At 43.1% G+C, this 19,695-nt stretch overlaps 1 protein-coding gene across 1 annotated transcript; it reads left to right on the top strand.

The window, feature by feature from the left end:
* The first annotated feature begins 1,621 nt into the window (after positions 1-1,621).
* LOC127227996 (folate receptor alpha) lies at positions 1,622-5,832 on the top strand. The gene is made up of 4 exons (XM_051192402.1): positions 1,622-1,789; positions 4,836-5,024; positions 5,155-5,290; positions 5,439-5,832. Exons 1-4 carry the CDS (start codon positions 1,637-1,639, stop codon positions 5,735-5,737), a joined length of 777 nt encoding a protein of 258 aa, XP_051048359.1. The 5' UTR covers positions 1,622-1,636; the 3' UTR covers positions 5,738-5,832.
* The last annotated feature ends 13,863 nt before the right edge of the window (positions 5,833-19,695 follow it).

Here is a 19,695-nt window from a genome sequence, read left to right as displayed (position 1 = left end):
GGGCAAGACTATGTCCTGAAGTTCTTCCTGCCTAAGTCCATCCCACTTACCTGTGATTAAGCACATCCTGTGCAATCTGGCAACCAAGCTTCTTTACTTGGCTTGTTATCTTACTTGAGCAACCTCCCCTCCCCAATTCCAGGAAGTTATCTATCTTTGGGCAAGTGGGGCATACAGATTACAGGCATTTTTGTTTTATAAATCCTTTAAGCACAGTAATTTAAACTTAAAACATAATGTAAGCCCTCACCAATTGAGGGCAGGAGAAACAGTTCATGTATTAAGATCACTTAGTCGGTGGTGGCACACATCTTTAATCCTAACATTCGGGAAGCAGAGACAGGATCTCTGTGGGTTCAAGGCCAGCGTGGGTCTAGTGAGTGAATTCCAGGACAGGCTCCAAAGCTACAAAGAAATCCTGTCTTGAAAAACCAAGACAAAAAAAAAAGAAAGGAGCACTGGCTGGTCTTTCAAAGGACTCATATGAGATTCCCAGCATGCTCATGGTGGCTCATAACCATCTCTGACCCCAGTCTCAGGGGATCTGATTACCTTTTCTGACCTCTTGGGGACACTGCATGTTTATGGTGCACAGACATACAGTTAAGCAAAACACTCAAACGCATAAAAAATTTTTTTTGTTGTTTAAATCTTCTGTTTTCAGAATGGGTCAGTGAGATGGTGCTTTCAGTGACATTGTTGTGTCTAGGTCCTTTGCACCATGGCCAGTGGAATTAAAGAAAAACCAGCTCTCACAGTCACTGCTCCAAAGGAAAAACACATACTGGATTCTTTTGTAATGAAAAAATGGTCCCTCCTACTTCAGTATACAGTTGAATTCCCTCTATCTGGAGTTGGAGGAGAGTATAATGAGGTTGGAACTAGGGGAAATGAGCTTTATATCCTCCTTCATGACTTACATTCTTTTGCCTACCTCCTGTCTCATCATCTATTTTTTTCCCCCAAGACAGGGTTTCTCTGTGTAGCCTTGGCTGTACTGAAACTTGCTCTCATAGACAAGACTGGCTTTCTGAACTCACAGATCCCTGCCTCTGCTTCCTGAGTGCTGGGATTAAAGGTGTGTGCCACTAGTGCCTGGCTACATCATCAGCTAATGTTACACTCTTGGTTTCCTCTCTAAATTTTTAGACGTTTTACACACACCTAAACCTGTATCACTTTATCACCATTTTGGTGCTGTTCTTTTTCAACACAGTTTCTCTATGTAGCCTTGGCTGCCCTGGAACTAGCTCTATAGACCAGGCTGGCCTCTGCCTCCCAAATGCTGGGATTAAAACATACAAAACACCACCTCCCTGCAACCTGTATCACCTTTTATAAAATCTTTAAAATTTTTAGCCTTGCCTCCAAGGATTTTGAATATGGGTGTGGGCAAACTCTTAACTGTTTTTTGCAAATGGCCCATCTCTTTTTTTGAATTGCCTTGTTTGAGTCTTAGGACCACTGAAGTCAAAAGGCCAGTGAGTGACTGTGTCCAGGGCTTCTAAGACGCCCTGAGTCTGGGAAGACTGACAGGAGGAGGTGACATAGGATCCCCTAATGCAGGCTCCACCCACTGGAGCTGAGTACACTCTTGGAGTTTCCTCTGACCGTAGCTCTCCCTTCAGGGTCTGGCATGGCTCACCTGATGACAGCTCAGTTGCTGCTCCTGCTGATATGGGTGGCCCAATCAACAACTACTCGGGCCAGAACTGACCTGCTCAATGTTTGCATGGATGCCAAGCACCACAAAGAAAAGCCAGGCCCTGAGGACAATTTACACAACCAGGTAAGATGAGGGGTAACCCCTGGGGGACATGCGGCTGACTGAAGACTAGTGGACCAGGAGAGAGAAGTATTCAGCCCCAGTCCATGGTAAAGGTGACCAGATCTGCTTGAGGAGAGTGTCAGTTCTCTCTAATGTGGGTGACTTTGACAATACATATTGGCTGCCAACTGTTAGTGTAATGCTAGGTCTTCTTGGTAGCTGGTTTTTGACATTGCACAAATAAGGAAATAGGCTCTGGGAGGAGTTTGGGAAATGGAACAGGCAGATGATTGTAGTGGGTTTAGGCTGAGAAAGACTCCTCTGGGGATCTGAGGGAAGAGGCTGCATGCTGCCCACTGCCCACAACCTACAGTTGCTCTTTTCTGCCAACCTTTGAAGTCTTGAGAAAGAAAAATCTCATAGTTATGAGCCTGGCTGACAAGCATTTGGAGTTGGCCATTTAGCAAACATTTGGACTGTAGCCCTCACCTGAGGTCTCTGTGCTGCAACAGATGTTTGCCATAGCCCGTTTATTATCCGAAATCTACTTAAACATTTAATAAAATCAGTATGATGCAACAACTGTAAAGGTCAGCTACTGAGGAGTCTGAGACAGGATGATAGTCTGACTGGGACTGTATAGTCAGCAGTGTGTCTCAAAAAAATTAAAAAATAAGGGCCAGAAAGTTAGCTCTTGCAGAATATCCAGCATCCACATGGTGGTTAGTAACCATCCATGACTCTAGTTCCAGGGGATGCAATGCCCTCTTCTGACCTCTGCAGACACCAGGCATGCAAAGGTCACATGCAAAACAGTCACACGTGTAAAACAAAAAAAGCTATTATTTAGTTGAATATTATTTATTTAAACAAATAAATAGGACTGGGATATAGCTCAATTGATAGAGTACCTGTATAGCATTCTCAATTGGACCCCAGCACCACATTGTGTTGCTGTTGGTTGTGTTGCATATAGCTGTAATCTGAGCCCTGGGAGGTAGAGGCAGGAGGATCAGAAGTTGAAGGCTACCTTCAGTTACATAGTGAGTTCAGTGCCAGCCTGGAATACATAATACCCTAAACTCAGAGATCTGCTTGCCTTCTGAGTGTTAGGATTAAAGGTAAGCACCACCACACCCTAAAAATCAATTAAATAAATAAATAAATAAATAAATAAAAGGAAAGCTATTTGTACTGCTTTCTTCAAATATATAAATGAATATATAAATGAACATCTTGACTCTGTTAGCTGACAGCCATCACAGTTCTATTTTTTTCTTCTTCCTTTTTTTGTATTTATTTTTTCATGGCAAAGAATATTATGCTTTTAATTTAAAAAATTATGTTTTTATGGGTATATTGCATGCCTGTCTGTGCTCCAAGTGCAGTGCCTACAGAGGCCAGAAGGGGGCGTTGGATTATCTATAACTGGAGTTGCAGATGGTTGTAGGTTTCCACATGGGTGCTGGGTAACTGAACCCAGGTCCTCTACAAGAGCAACAGATGCTCTTTACCACTGAGCGTTGTTCTAAAACAGCCAGTGCTACACAGAGAAACCCTATCTTAAAAAATAAAGATCTTGGGCTGGAGAGGTGGCTCAGAGGTTAAGAGCACGGGCTGCTCTTCCACAGGTCCTGAGTTCAATTTCCAGCAACCACATGGTGGCTCACAACCATCTGTAATGAGATCTGGTGTCCTCTTGTGGAGTGCAGGTAGAACACTGTATAAATAATAAATAAAGAAAATCTTTTTTAAAAAAATCTTAAAAAAAAACCCAAAACCTCAAAAACCTTGCTGTGTACTAAGTTCAAGAGCCTTCTTCCTTCACTAATAAGTATGTATTGAGTGTTTATGTGTCTGGAGCTATTCACTATTCTCCAGGGCTGTGTCATTGTCTCAGTGAGGTTTAATCTGACCATCTGGTGGCACTGCAAGTCCACATGCATTTCACTTTCTTTTATTTATTTTTCCAAAGCAGTTGGCATGTTGTTTATCATTGTATCACTTATTTCATAGAAAAGTGCCTGGCTTAGCTCGATATGGGCTCCTAGAGAAATAAAATTAATTAAAACCTGGATGTGTTGTCAGTCATGGGGGTATTAAACCTATCGCTATGAGTGCTAGGTTAGCCTGGTATATATGGTGAGTTCCAGGACAGCAGGGTTACATGGTGAGAATCTGGCTTAAAAAAAGAAAAAGAAAAAAAGCTAGATGTGATGTAGGAAAAGCTGGATGTAGTGGCACACACCTGTAATGTCACCACTTGAGAGGTAGAGGTGAGAGAATCAGGGGTCCCGGGTTGTTCTTGGACTCTGCAGCTTTGTATTGGAAAAACAGGACTGGGGAGAGAGTGTTTGCCTCACAAACATGAGGACCTGAGTTTAATCCCTAGGACTCATGTGCAAATGCCAAACAAGAGGCAGAAGCAGTGTGGTCTTATAATTCCAGCACCGAGGAGATAGAGACAAGTGAGTCCCCATGCTTACCAGCAGTTAATACAGCTTAATTTGTGATCTCCAGGCCAGTGAGAGACCCGGCCTCCAGTGAGGCAGACAGACTGGCTGAGGTTGTCTCCTAACCCCAAACCTGCACACAAATGTGTGTACATATATGCATATACACACAAACACACAGAGGCACGTGTGCATAAGAAAAAATAATGGGGCCAGGTGGTGGTGGTGCAAACCTTTAATCCCAGTACTTGGGAGGTAGAGGCAGGTGGATCTCTGTGAGCTTGAGGCTAGCCTGGTCTACAGAGCGAGTTCCAGGACATCCAGAGCTGTCACAAACAGTTGTGAGCTGCCATGTGGATGCTGGAGACTAAACCCTGGCCTTCTGCAAGAGCAGACAATGTTCTCCAGGTCTCATGAGTTAATGACTTTTGTAAGGACTGTACCTCTTGGGCTCCCACAGCCAGCCAGGGTGCAACAGCAAGTATTTCCCTGAATGATTGCCTAGACAATGATGGACTTACAAACAGCAAGGCTGCAGGCTGAATATTCTGTCCTTGTTGACCAGACAGACTATTGTTGACCGTGCACTTGGTCCCGTGTCTCCCACCATATAGTGCAGTCCCTGGAAGAAGAATTCCTGCTGTTCCACCAACACAAGCCAGGAAGCCCACAAGGACATTTCCTACCTGTACCGATTCAACTGGGACCACTGTGGAAAGATGACATCGGAATGCAAACGGCATTTTATCCAGGATACCTGTCTCTATGAGTGTTCTCCTAACCTGGGACCCTGGATTCAGCAGGTATGAGTGTCCCCCAAAGCCAACAGAGCAGCTGTGCTCGCCAGAGCTCTCCAGGCTCTGTCTCCAGCTCCAGTTCTATTCAGGCTGCATTTCCCAGGTTCCTGAGCTCAAAACCCTCTTCATCTCTCAGGTGGACCAGAGCTGGCGCAAAGAGCGAATCCTTGATGTTCCCCTGTGCAATGAGGACTGTCAGCGATGGTGGGAGGACTGCCACACCTCTTTCACTTGCAAGAGCAACTGGCACAAGGGATGGGACTGGACCTCAGGTAAGAAGTGGGTGGGGCAGGAGGGGGCGCTGAATGTTGCAGGGGTGGGGACTGTGCAGCTGTTGTGTGATGGCTGGAGGTTTCGAAGCTGGCACAAGTAGAGATAGTTCTAGGCACAGTGGCTAAAGGTCTTCTCTCATTTACATAGGGCATAACCAGTGCCCTGTGGGAGCCTCCTGTCACCCCTTCGACTTCTATTTCCCTACACCTGCTGCTCTGTGTGAGGAAATCTGGAGTCACTCCTACAAACTCAGCAACTACAGCCGGGGGAGTGGCCGCTGCATCCAGATGTGGTTCGACCCAGCCCAAGGCAACCCCAACGAGGAGGTGGCAAGGTTCTACGCAGAGGCCATGAGTGGAGCTGGGTTTCATGGGGCCTGGCCACTAATGTGCAGCCTGTCCTTAGTGCTGCTCTGCGCATTCAGCCTAGCTCCTTTTACCTTGTGATGCCGAGGACCTTCCTGCCTGGCTTAGCCTCCCAGCTCCCAGCCTCCCTTGTGGTGGGGCCTCTGACTGTTTAAATAAACCAGACATTCAACATCTGTCTTACAAATTGTTTGGGTGTGAATGGGAATGTAATTATTTTGCATTCTACTTCCCACTGATTGAAGTTATTTAAACTTGGTTAATTCCCTGCTCTCACACTTAATTTTCTTAAGCCACACCACATTCACAGCTCTTGATTTCATTTTTTCATATGAACTCTTATAGCTAAGCCCAGGGTTTTACCTTATTTGCTTATTTATTTATCTTTGGTTTTTGAGGCAGGATTTAGCCGTGTAGCTGCTGTTTGTCCTGGAACTTGCTTTGTAGACCAGGCTAGCCTCAAATTCACAGAGAACCACCTATGTCCCGAGTGTTGGGAGTAAAGACATGTGCCAATACATTTGCTAAGGGTTTTATCATTTTAAATTGGACCACAGCAGGGCTAACCACTCTGTGATGTGTTCTCAGCTCTCTAATAGAATGGGAATGTCCAGCATGTTCTACACTTGATCTTAGACAAAAGGTCTCAAAGTGGCCACAGCATGTTCTATATGATTGGGTGGAAAGAAGGGGCCTCATGAGAACCATACCCTCCATACTGTCTTAGATTTTGTTTTCCGGACAAGGTCTCATATAGCCCAGGTTAGCCTTGAATTCATCTTGTGCTCCTTATCCTTCTGTCTATCTCTAAGGTATTAGGATTACAAGTATCACAATGGAGCTGGGTAGTGGTGGCACATAACTTTAATCCCATCACTGGGGATGCAGAGGCAGGTGAATATCTGAGTTTGAGGCCAGCCTGATCTATAGAGTGAGTTCCGGGACAGCCAGGGCTATACAGAGAAAGCCTGTCTTGAAGAACCAACAAGAACAACAAAAACAATACACTGGATTTGTAAATTTTAAACTTTTGTTTCTCATTTCTCATTAGTGTGTCCTGTGTATGTATAAGGTGTGTGTGTGTGTGTGTGTGTGTGTGTGTGTGTGTGTCCCTGTCCTTGCCAGGGTGCTCAAAAGTGAGTCAGAAGAGTTACAAAATCCTTTGGGAGCTGCTATGTGATGCTGAGAAAGGCACACAGATCCTCTGGAAGAGCAGCCAGTGCTTCTGACTGCTGAGTCACCTCTCCAGCCTTTCTGTGGTGGTTTGAATGAGAGTGGCCCTCTTAGGCTCATATGTTTGAATCCTAAGCACCAGAGAGTGAACCTCTTTGATAAGATTAGACAGGTTAGGAGGTGTTGGAGGTGTGGTCTTGTTGGAGGAAGTGTGTACTCCTGGGGGTGGGCTTTGAGGCTTCAAAAGTCCATGCTGGGCTCAGTTCTCTTTCTCTTGGTTTTTGAATTGGGATGTAATTCTAAGCTACTGCTCCAGTACCACATCTGCCTGTTCCCACACTCCCTACCATGATGATAATGGACTAAACCTCTGAAACCATAAGTAAGCCACCAATTAAATGCTTTTCTTTAAAAGAATTGCCTTGCTCATGGCGTCTCTTCACAGGAATAGAACAGTGACTAGAATACTCCAATTCTTTTTTTTTTTTTTTTTTTTTTTTTTTTGTTAGTGTCTCCGTGAATCTGGAGGGCTTAGTGAACTAGGCTCCAACTATCTATCTCTACTTCGTAGGAGAGATTGCAGGTTGCAGATGTGTGTTACTTCATCCAGATTTTCACAGGGGTGGGTGCTGGAGATCTGAACTAAGGCCCTTGTGCTTGCCTAGCAAGCAGTTTACTGCCTGAACCACCTCATTAGTCTTAACACGCCTGTGTGCGTGTATGCGTATGTGTTTATAGGAGCGTGTGCATGTGTATAATCTTTGGAGGCCAGAAGAGGGCATCAGATCTCCTGGGCTCGAGTTATAGGCAGTTGTGACCCACCTGATGTGGGTGCTGACTTTGTTCCTTTGGAAAAACAGCATCTCTCCATCCTGTACAGTAACATAGTTTTATATAATTAACATTTATTTCTTGATTAAGCTATCATGTTTATTGTGGATTGTTAGGGAGCTTCTGCTACTCAATAGGGATCACAGGTGACAGACAAGTTGCTTATGGAGGGGAGGGAGTGATTCTATCTTATCATATACTCCATGAGTGAAGACAAGAAAACCTGAATTCTGTACAAGTCCTTCACACTTCCATCCATCTGTTGTCTCATTGCCAAATGAGGCCAGCCTGATCTATAGAGTGAGTTCCAGGGCTCATGACCAAGCCTAAAATCCGGGAATTCTAGAAAGTATCACAATCCTGTTAAGTTCCAGAAGGAACAGAACCACCAGGTCTATCTAACAACCTATGGCCACTATATAAAGACCTTATTTTATAATGGGTACATATTTCTGGAAGGGTGTGTTAGCCTTTTTTGTCTCTGTGAAAAAATACTTGAGGAATCAGCTTAAGAGAAGACTGTATTTTGGCTCACAATTTCAGGTAGTTCCATCGTTTCTGGGTTTATGTTGAAACAGAACATCAGGGCAGTGGGAACATGTGGCAGAGGAAGCAGACAACTATGAATCATGGTGGCCAGGAAGTATATATAAAGCAAGTTACTAGATGTATGCCCTCAGGGCACACCCCTAGTGACCTGCTCCCAGCTAAGCCCCTCATCCTACTTTCTGTGGCCTCCCAAGAAAGACATTGGGCTGTTTTGTAGTTTGTTATTTTGAGACAGAGTCTTACTCTGTAGCTTGGGCTGTCCTAAAATTTACATGTAACCCTGGTTGGCCTTGAACTCATGACTGTCCTCCCTCAGTACTGAGATTACAGGTGTGAGCCACCATGTCCAACTTGCTATTATATTATGAATCTATCAGTGGATGAGTTCATTCCAAGGTCAGAGCCATCATGGTCTAATTCTTTCTCAGTATAACTTCTAACATAATTCTTTTTATTATTTTTAAATTAATTTTTATTTACTTGAGAAAAGGTCTTATGATATAGCCCTAGCTGGCCTCTATGTAGGCCAGGCTAGTCTCAAATTTACCGAGATCTGTCTGCCTGACTCCTGGATGCTGGGATTAAAGTATGCACCAACACACCTGGCTCAATTAGTCTGTTTTTTATTTAAGTGTGTTTGTATGACCATGCATGAGTTTATGGGCACCATGTGAGTGCAGGAGGCCAGAAGAAAGGTCAAGTGCCCTGGAACTGGAGTCACAGTCCCTTGTGAACTGCCATGTGGATGTGGTGCTAGGAACCAAACCCCAGTCCTCTGGCAGAGCAGAAGAACTTTAACCATCATGCCATCTCTAGCTCCAAATTAGTAATGTAACTTCTCAGTGGGATCCCACTGAGAAGGGCTAGCTCTGTGAAGCTACACAAATGTTGTATCAACATGAAAAGCAGAGTGATGGCTCCAGTATGGGGAGACAGAGGCAGCCTAATCTCTGAGTCTGAAGCCAGCCTGGTCCCTGTAGTAAGTTCCAGAGCAGCCAGGGCTGTATAGAGAGATCCTGTCTGAAAACAATGCAAGTCATCAGGTGGTGGTGGCACACACCCGTAATCCCAGCCCTGGGGAGGCAGAGGTAGGTGGATCTCAGAGAGTTTGAGGCCAGTCTGGTCTACAGAGAGAGTTCCAGAACAGCCAGGGCTACACAGAGAAACCTTGTCTGGAGGAGGAGATGGAGGGGGTGGCAGTTGAAACAAGTAGAGCAGGGTGGCAAGCACCCAGGAAGAACTCTGTTCTCACAGCAGGCTGTAGACAAACCCAGCTGAGACATTTAGGGGAGTTGCCCACTGACCAGGGCCTTTTTGAAAGACAGTGTTTATTCCAGATGGCACAAGTATAGCCTGCTAAATTGAGGGTTGTAGACCAGAGCTGGTGGGGGAGGGGAGAGGACTGTATTGTATGACTAATCAAATATGTGTGTGTGTGTATGTGTGTGTGTGAGAAAAGCATTACCCAAAATTACAGGATCATAACCACAATCACATCTCCCTCATTAACTTAACTCATTCCTTTCAAATTATTTCTTGAGTAAGCATCTCTCTTCATGTCCTCTCTTCATGTCCTCTACCTAGAGGCTGGAAGTTTTCTGGAAACCCAAGCCTCAGGCCTCAAAGAGTTTGACTCATCCAAGTTAGTTTAAGGTAGTGATGTCAGGTCCATGAGTCTATTTCCTGTCAGCAAACTGGGAGGGATCTTTAGACAGTCAACAGGGGAGAAGAGGGAGCTGAAGGGATGGCTCAGTGGTTAAGAGCACTGGTTGTTCTTCCAGAGGACTTGGGTTCAATTTCCAGCACCCATATGGCAGCTCACAACTGTCTCACTCCAAGATCTGACACCCGTACACAAACATAGCAAAAGCAATGCACATAAAATAAAAATTTGAAGAAAAGAGGGGAGAAGAAAAACCACTTATTGATGGTATCAGAGGGCAGGGCAGCCTATTAATTTCCAATATCAGATTGAAAACATGCCAGGCAGTGATGGCATACATCTTCTAACCCAGCAGGTGCCCTCCATTCCGGAGGCAGAGGCGGGTAGACCTCTGAATTCAAGGCCAGCCTAGTTTACAGAGTGAGGTACAGGACTCCAGGACAGCCAGGACTACACAGAGAAACCCTGTCTCAAAACTCAAACAAAAACCAGAATGAAAGACATTACAGGGATGTGACAGCATAAACCTATTTTTTTAATGGGTCAGTGGTGGCATGTGCCTTTAATCCAGCACTTAAGAGGCAGAAGCAGGTGGATCTCTGAGTTTGAGGCTAGCCTGCTCTATAAAGTGAGTTCCAGGACAGCCAGGGCTACACAAAGAAATCCTGTCTTGAAAAATAAAAGTTTTTAAATAAAATAAAATAAACCTATTGTCCTACTTTGCTTTCTCATCTTGATCATAGTCTCTCATGAAGAAAAGTCAGGGCATAAACACAAAGCAGAAACTGTTAATGCTAAAGATGGTAGGAGAAAGACCACCAACATGATAACATGTTAGGACATGATAACGTGTTAGTCCTAATCACCTTCTGAAACAAAGACATGGTTACAAGCTGGGCATAACAAGGCAGTCATAGCAACAGGTAGTCATAACAAAGTAGTGGTAGATGGTCATATAACCTTTTAAAACAAAGGTAGGGTTGCAAAATGGTCATAAACATCTTTTTGAAATGAAGACATGGTTGCTATTTCCTGGAACAGGCAGTACAGAACCATTTGTAGTAAAGGTTACAAGTAGGGCACAGTGTAATCCTTGAGAAACATTGGTTTAATTATAAACTGGCATGGATCTAGTTTGTCTTTTCTATAAGATGGCTTTTAAGCCTAAGGTGGAGGTGGCCTGGTCTTCAGAACCTGGAAGCAGGAATTGAAATAGAGGATGTGGAGAAGTGGTGCTTACTGGCTTGTTCCTCATAAACCAGGCGTAATGGCACAGGCCTGCAATTCCAGCACTCAAGAGGTGGACAGAGGAGTATCAGAAGATCAAGGTCAGGGTTGGAAAGATGTCTCAGTGGTTAAGAGTCCTGGCTGCTGCTGCAAGGAGCCAGGTTTGATTCCCAGCACCCACATGGTGGCTTGCAATAGTCAATAACTCCAATCCTAGGGAATTCAATGCCCTCTTCTAGTGCTCTAAAGGTACTGCACATACACGGTACCCAGACATGCATTCAGGCTAAATACCCATATATGCAAAATAATAAAATAATTTTTAAAATAATACCAAGTTCAAGTCTAGCCTGGGACAGCATTTTTTTTTAACAAATCAGGACCACCTATCCCACAAGTTGATGACTTCTTCTGCTTTTTTCTCTGTAGTTCTGACTGTCCTAGAACTTGCTATGTAGACTGGGCTAGCTTTGAATTCATAGAGACCCTCCTGCCTCTGTCTCTCAAGTGTTGGGATCAAAGGTGTGCACCACCACTGCCAGGCTTTGATGGCTAATTTGATTAACAACATTATTAGAATCTGTAGGAGTAGACAAAAACAAAACAAAACAAACAAAAATGGGTGTGGTGGCACACAGGCTTTAATCCCAGCACTTGGGAAGCAGAGGCAAATGGATCTTTTTGAGTTTGAGTCTAGCCTAGTCTACTTAGTGAGTTTCATGGCAACCATAGTTACATAGAAAAACTCTGTCTCAAAACAAAACAAATAGGATGAGCTGAAAAACAAACCAAACAAACAAACAAAAAGCCTGGCCGAGCATTGGTGGAGACAGAGACAGGAGGATCTCCCTGCGTTCAAGGACAGCTGGGTCTACAGAGTGAGTTCCAGGACTTTCTCCATGGTTACTGAGAAACCTCAGTCTGAACAAACCAAAAAAAAAAGTTTAATATTCTCATCCAATTTAACCAACTTATTACTACATTCTAAGCTGACTTTGAACTCCCAATCTTACGTTTGCCTTTTGAGTGCTGGAGTTACCATTGTACATCACCTCACCTTGCTTCTATTTCCAGCACCTCCATGTGGCTAACAACTGTTGGTAACTCCAGCTCTAGAGGATTCATTGCCTCCTTCTGGCTTCTGCAACCACTTCATGCACACCATCCCCAGACATACATGCAAGCAAAACAACTATACACACAAAAGTTGTTTTACTCTCAAAATTCTTATTTAGCTTGGCAATAAAAAAAAATAGTCATCATATAAGCCCTTGCATGTGAACACAGGGGTGTGCTTATATATCTAGGAGACCAAGGATCACAGTCACATCTTTTGCTTTATATAAAAAGCTATCTAAAACCAAACTCCTGGATTTTTGTTTTTCTTTTTTGAGACAAGGTTTCTGGTTTGCTAGGATTCTGCATTCTGGCCATGATGGACAGGCCAAGGCATAGATATAGACCAATTAATTTAAAACTATAAAGCATGCCAGGTATACCTATTACTTTTCAGTCCTATGCCATGTGGGAGCAAAAATTTTTTTGTGTGTGTAAGCTAATAGGACTTTGGGCAGTACAGATAATTTTTGGTATGAAAGATGCCTCGATTGTGTTGTTATTTTGAATGAAAGCATCATCTTGGAAGACAAGAGAAAAGAGTTGGGTTCTTTTGTTGTTGTTGGTTTTTTTGTTTTGTTTTGTTTTGTTTTGTTTTGTTTTTAGACAGGGTTTCTACATAGCTATGGAGCCTGTCCTGGAATTCACTCTATAGACCAGGCTGACCTTGAACCTTGAACTCACAGAGATCACCTGTGTCTGCCTCCTGAGTACTGGGATTAAAGGTGTGCACCCCCATAGCAAGGCAAGAGTTTTTCTAGTTTTGACTGTGTTATTAATAAAAGTATATTTTAAAACTATTGCCCATCCTTGATGATCTGAGTTTGACCTCTAGAAACCAATGTGGTAAAAGGAGACAACTAACTCCTATAAGTTATCCCTTGACCTTCATGTGTGTGCTGTGGCTCATCCAAACACATACACTGGAGCATTTATGATCTATATACATATACACATACCCTTACACACTAAAATAAAATAAAAGTTTTGACATAGGGTCTTTCCATGTAGCTCTGGCTATCCTGGAACTCACTATAGACCAGTCTGGTTTCGAATTCAGAGAGATCCACCTGCCTCTGCCTCCTGAGTGCTGGGAGTAGTGGCGTGCTTGCTTAACAAGCACAGGCCCCTGAGTTTTCAAGCCCCAACAGAAGTTGGGAACCCTCCCACTGGGTTATGATATGAAAATTTGACATGAGTCAGCACAAAAGCAAGCAAACTTAAAAATAAGGGACTTTTTTGAGAAGTGAAAGTTCACTTTTAGGTTGAGTGAGGATGTAAAAGCTGAAGTCAGGGGAAAACACACACAGGAAACAAAAACACTTTTATTTCTTCATGTTAAGAATAGACTTCCCTCTGGGTGGCCAATATCAGTTAAAGCTTTATACTTCTTAAAATAGAAGTAATCTGAGCCAGCACTCCTAGAAGGGCAGAGGAAGGATACCTAAAAATCTCTCCTTCCCCCAAAGCAGGAAAAACCCTGGCAAATGTAGAGGTCAGATTTTCCAAAACTCTAGAAATGGAAGTAACCAAAATGACTAAGGGAGCCAGGTATGGTGGAGACAGAGGCAGGTGAAGCTCTATGAGTTCCAGGCTAGCCTGATCTACATAGAGAGTTCTGGGCCAACTGGGACTGAATAGGCAGACTCTGCTCAAGAAATATTAGGGGCTGGATAATAAATGACTCAGTAGTGAAGAGCACTGACTGCACTTCTAGAAGACCCTGGTTTGGTTCCCAGTGACCACATGGTGGCTCACAACCATCTATAGTTCCAGTTCCAGAGGTTCTGAGGTCTGATGCCATTTTCTGACCTCTGAGGGCACCAGGCATACATGTAGTGCACACACATACATGCAGATAAGATACTCATACACACACACACACACACACACACACACACACACACACACACGTTCTAAAAATAAAACATTAAAATAAAAATATATAGCTAGAGGCTGGAGAGATGACGACTCAGTGGTTAATATGACTGCCCTGGTTCATCTCTCTTCACCTAAGAAGTATGCAATTTATTTTTTATTTCATTGGAACCCATAGCTAGAATAGTTTGGGTTTTAAGAGGGATTTTGGATATTTTAAAGAGACTTGAATTTTTAGAGACTTTGTAGGATTTGTAAAGTTATACTCCGTTTTATATTATGATACTAATATAAGATCATGGACCCAAGATAAAAAAGGGAAAGGTTATGATTTAATAATGGTGTCTTTGTCTGTCAGGCTGACAAGGGGTCAGTGGTGCTGGTTTATTTTTTGTCACTTTAACACAAGACAGAGTCATCAGGGAAGAGGGAACTCAATTTTACAAATGAATGTACATGGGCTATGGAGATGGTTCAGTGGTTAAGAGCACTGGCTGCTCTTCCAGAGGACCTGGATTCAATCCCAAGCACCTGTATGGAAGCTCACAACTGTTGGTAACTCCAATTCCAGGGGAACAGACACTCTCATACAAACATACATGCAGGCAAAACACCAATGTACATGAAATAAACATAAATACAATTTTAAAAAATGCTTCTACTAAATTGGCCTGTAGGCAAGTCTGTGAGGCATTTATTTTCTTGATCAATGATTGAAGTGTGAGGGCCCAGCCCACTGTGGGTGGTCCTGGGTTGTATATGAAAGCAGGCTGAGCAAAGAATGCAGGGCAAGCCAGTGAGCAGCATTCCAAGGTCTCAGCTTGTGTTCCTGCCTTTAGTACCTTCTCTGACTTCCTTTCTTTTTGGAAGATCAATACTGTAAGATGAAATTTGTTTATTTTGTGTTTATTGGTGTTTTGTCTAATTGTATGTCTGTGTGAGAGTGTCAGAAGCCCTAGAACTGGAGTTACAGACAACTGTAAGCTGCCATGTGGGTGCTGGGAATTGAACCCCATCTCTGGAAGAGCAGACAGTGGGTGCTCTCAACTGCTGAGCTAGCTCTCCAGCATCACCAAGACATTTTTGGTCATGGTCTTTATTGTAGCTACAGGAAGCAACCGAGACAGAAACTGGTACCAGGAATTTGTGCTACATATACACACACTCAGGAACACACACATCTACATAAAATATTTTCAAATCTTGCTGAGCAGTAGTGATGCACACCTTTAATCCCAGCACTCAGGAGGCAGAGGCAGGCGGATCTCTGTGACTTTGAGGCCTAGCTAGTTCCAGGACAGCTAGGACTGCTACACAGGTAAACCCTATCTTGAAAAACAAAACAAACAAACAAAAAAAAAAGAAAAAAAAAAAAAAAGGAAAGGAAAATAAAAAGAAAGAAAAGAAAAGAAAAACAAGAAAAACAAGTCTCTCTAAGTAACTGTGAAAATCAAAATCCTGGCAGCCACTAGAGGGGGCAGAATGGGCTTGGAGCCTCCCTAAAGCCCTATGTTCTTCAACCTACTTGGCTGTCCCCTTTAAGTCTCATTCATGAAAAACCCATTCATGCCATGGCTTGTGCATAAGATCCTATCAATTTATTGGTAGGACTTGGGAATTAGAGGCCAGCCTGGGACATATAATAAAATCCTGTCTCAAAATAAGTAAAATAATATAAACAAATAAACAAATAAATTAGCTACCTTCATAGGGCTAGGCTTTATTGGATCCTACTTGGGGCTCACATGGAGAAAAATTCTATAGTGTTTGCAGAAACCATCAGAAACAAATTGTTCGACCTGCCAGCTGTTAAAGGCAGGAATAAGGATGAGGTTAACCAAAAGACTTAAAGGGAATGAGATAAAAGGGAATAAGGGTCCTTTGAAAAGCTCTGGTGCAACTCTGGGGATCCAGACGTCCACAGACATTCACTAACCTGCACGTCCAGGAGAGACCTGAGAAGACTCAATTTCAGGGACCTTATGGCCAGATGTCACTGTCAGAAAGCAAAGGCAAAGGCAGAGCAGACTGGCAGAGCCCTGAGGAAGGAGAAGAAGCTTATTGGTTCAAGACATACAAGGAATTGCCAGTTCAGTCATTAGTTGACTTCTAAATTAACCAAGCAGAAGCTTCAGTGTGCACACAGGACAAAGAAAATAAATTTTTACAGAACTATTCTATGAAAATTACTAAATAGACAGCCACAACTAGCCAGCAAAGTAGACCATACCTGAAACCCCAGCATTCAGGAGATCAAGGCAAGAGATGAGACACTGTTTTGAAATAAAACAAAAGATGAAACAACAACAAAAACCTACAATAGCCACAGATTCTGATTGTAGAGAGAGCTGTCTAATTTACAAAATTGCCAAATTACATCATTATTATTATTTAATTTTAATGTTTATAAAATGGTATGAAGACCTGAATTCCATCTCTAGATATGAAGGAAAAAATTGATATGGTGGTGAATGCTTATGACCCTAGCATTGGGGAAGCAGAGAGAGCACAGACCACTTGGTGAGCTCCAGAAGCTCATTTTGAAAGAAGAGTTTCACTAAGTTTCCCATGCTGGCCTTGAATCATTCTACAGCCTAGAATGGCTTTGGACTTGTGATCCTCGCCTCAGCATTCTGAGTAGCTGTGATTTTAGGCGTGTACCTCCAGGTCTAGCTCTACAGTCTCAGTTTTACAGGATGAGAAGGTTACAGAGATAGGGCTCCAGGGTGACTGGAATGACCACTAATGATCAGTGTGCTTTAAAGGGTTAAGATGGGGCTAGAAAGATAGCTGGTGCCTAAGTGCACTTGCTGCTCTTGCAGAGGACTCTGCTGGAGTCCCAGTACCCACATATCAATTCACAACCAACTCTCATTCCATTCCAGGGGATCCTATACCCTCTTCTGGCCTCTGAGGGCACTGAAGGCATGTGGTACACACACATATATTTAGGCAAAATCCTCATACACATAAAAAAGGCTGGTAAATATCTGAGTTCAAGGCTAGCCTGCTCTATAGAGTGAATTCCAGGACAGTCAGGGCTACACAGATAAACCCTGTCTCAAAACTCACATTATTAATAATAATAATTAATAATAATAATAATAATAATAATAAGCCGGTGGCACATGCCTTTAATCCCAGCACTCAGGAGGCAGAGGCAGGCAGATCTCTGTGAGTTTGAGGCCAGCCTGGTCTTCAGAGCTAGTTCCAGGACAGGCTCTAAAGCAATACAGAGAAATCCTATCTCGAAACCCCCCCTACCTCCCCCATCCCCCCACCCCCACAAAAATGGATTAATATTATTTTTTACAACAACAATAACAATAAATCCTTAAAAATGGTTAAGATATTATTATCAGACAAAAGACAATTTAAGTTTTTCTGTATACTGGGGAAAATATGTCAGCTTCTACCTGTGTCCACACTCAAACTGACAAATCATTTAAGCCTATGCAGGATGTGCCAGGCTTTTACAGTATAATTCTTAAAATGTTTTGGGAAGCCAATTACAGCTTGTTAAGGCCTAGTGACTCCTGAGAGCTTTTAAAGGGGTGGATTTGTCACTGTGCCCCACTGGCATGATTTACCTCAGCCAGGTTTTTTCTGAGCCAGGATTTACCTCCATCAAACTAGCCTTGTCCTAAGAACCATCTGGAGCATGTACAAACTTCAGATTCCCTTGGAGGTGGGCAGCAGTATAGATACTGGTGGTTGTTGAGTGTGTGAATCCTGGAGTGATTAGATCTATAAGACAAAAGGGGCTGGAGAGAGGCTTCAGCACTTAAGAGCACACTTCCTGTTTTTCTACAGGACTAGAGTTGGGTTCCTTGCACTTGGTTAGGGTGGCTCACAGCTCCAATGGGTCTCATGCCCTCTTGTGGCCTTTGTGGATATCCACATATACATGGCACATACTTATAAGTAAAAACAAAAACACATTTTTTAAGAAGTGAAGAGAGCTAGGCATGGTGGCACAAACATTTAATCCCAGCACTCAAGAGGCAGAGGCAGATGGATCTCTGTGAATATGAGGCCACCCTACAGAGGTCTACAGAGCTAGTTCCAGAACACCCAGGGCTGTTATACAGAGAACCCCTGTCTTGAAACCACAAAAGAAAAAAGAAAAAAAAAAAGAAGTGAAGAGATGAATGAAATGGTAAAGACTAGACTGACTGATTCATAGAGTGCTGAAGAGGGTGGGGTCTCCAAGAGAAGGAAGAACAGAGGCAATGGGTAGGCACATTTTATTTTGTCTTCTCTGTTGGGCTACGGGCAAAGACTGTGGGGACTACCCAGGGTCTGGTCTGTTGCTAGGCTAGGGACAGGCCAGGACATTCCTGTGTGCTCCCAGAAGCCAAGGACATTCAGGTAAGATCTTCCGAGTGGGAAGGATGACAAGGACATTGGGAGACTTGGCAGGTTTGTGTAAAGAAGGGACATATCTCTTTTTAGAAAGATCACTCTTCAGGGGCATCTGCACTCATGTGCACACCCACACACACATATACTTACTTACTTATAATTAAAATAAATCTAAAATCCCTGGACTGGAAATGTAGCTAAGTGTTAGAGCTCTGGTCTAGTATATTCAAGGTCCTGGGGTTCATGACTAATTCTACAGAGAGGAAAATAAAATAAGAAAAACAAAACAAAAACACACACACAAAAAACAAGTGTGATAGCACATATCTACACTCAGGTAGCAGAAGAAGGATCTCTGTGAATTCAAGGCCAGCTTGGTCCATATAGTAAGTTCTAGGCCACTCATGGCTACACAGAAAAAAAAAAAAAAAAGAACAAGGAGGGCTGGAGATGACTCAGCTGATAAGAGTGTTAAGAACACTGGCTGCTCTTGCAGAACACCTGGGTTCAATTCCCAGCACCCACATGGCAGCTCACAACTGTCTCTAACTCCTATTCCACACCCTTACACAGACATATATGCAATCAAACTACCAATGTACATAAAATACAAATAGGTAAATTATTAAAAAAGAAAGAATAAGCAAGAAGGGTGGAAAAGAACGAAGAACTGAGAGAAAGAAAGAGAAAGCAGAGATGGACCATTCTGGCTTCTGTGAGGAAGGTGAGTGATCCTCAAATGTAGAGCCTTGGGAAGTAAGCTGTAGAAAGAGCAGTGTGAGCTGGTGAGGGAGAAGGGGCCTAAAGAAACAGATAGGCAGGAGTGAGCAGAGAAGGGGATCATCATGTTTGCCAGGTACTTTCTTTGACCCTGAGTGTTTCTTTAGTTGGCTCTCATTAAGGGGACATTTATGTAACATATATGTGTGTATGCATGTCTGTATTTTTAAAATCCAAATCTTTAAAAATGCCTCACATTTATTGATTGAATATGCTTGTGTATGTATGTATGTGGGGAGTCAGTTCTTTACTGCTATCACAATACATTCTAGGGACTGAACTCAGGTCATTACATTTGGTGTCAAGTGTCTTTACATGCTAATTCATCTTGTCAGCCCCAAGAGAGACTTTTATATTGTCCCTCAGCGCAATAGGTCATTACTTTGGGGGTGGAGGATTTACCACTATGTAGCCCAGACTGGCCTAAAACCCATAATTCCTCTGCTTCTTCCAATAC

This window comes from Phodopus roborovskii, unplaced genomic scaffold (assembly GCF_943737965.1).
Source record: "Phodopus roborovskii unplaced genomic scaffold, PHOROB, whole genome shotgun sequence".
In the NCBI taxonomy this organism is placed as follows: domain Eukaryota; kingdom Metazoa; phylum Chordata; class Mammalia; order Rodentia; family Cricetidae; genus Phodopus; species Phodopus roborovskii.
The sequence above is the reverse complement of the archived record's forward strand: the minus strand, read 5'-3'. Positions and strand labels throughout refer to the sequence as shown.

What these genes read in the sequence shown, in the direction of transcription:
- LOC127227996 (XM_051192402.1), top strand. Translation starts at nt 1,637, where the DNA reads ATGGCTCACCTGATGACAGCTCAGTTGCTGCTCCTGCTGATATGGGTG. An exon ending in AGGACAATTTACACAACCAG is followed by an intron (nt 1,790 to 4,835) that starts GTAAGATGAGGG and finishes CCCACCATATAG; the next exon opens with TGCAGTCCCTGGAAGAAGAA. An exon ending in TGGGACCCTGGATTCAGCAG is followed by an intron (nt 5,025 to 5,154) that starts GTATGAGTGTCC and finishes TTCATCTCTCAG; the next exon opens with GTGGACCAGAGCTGGCGCAA.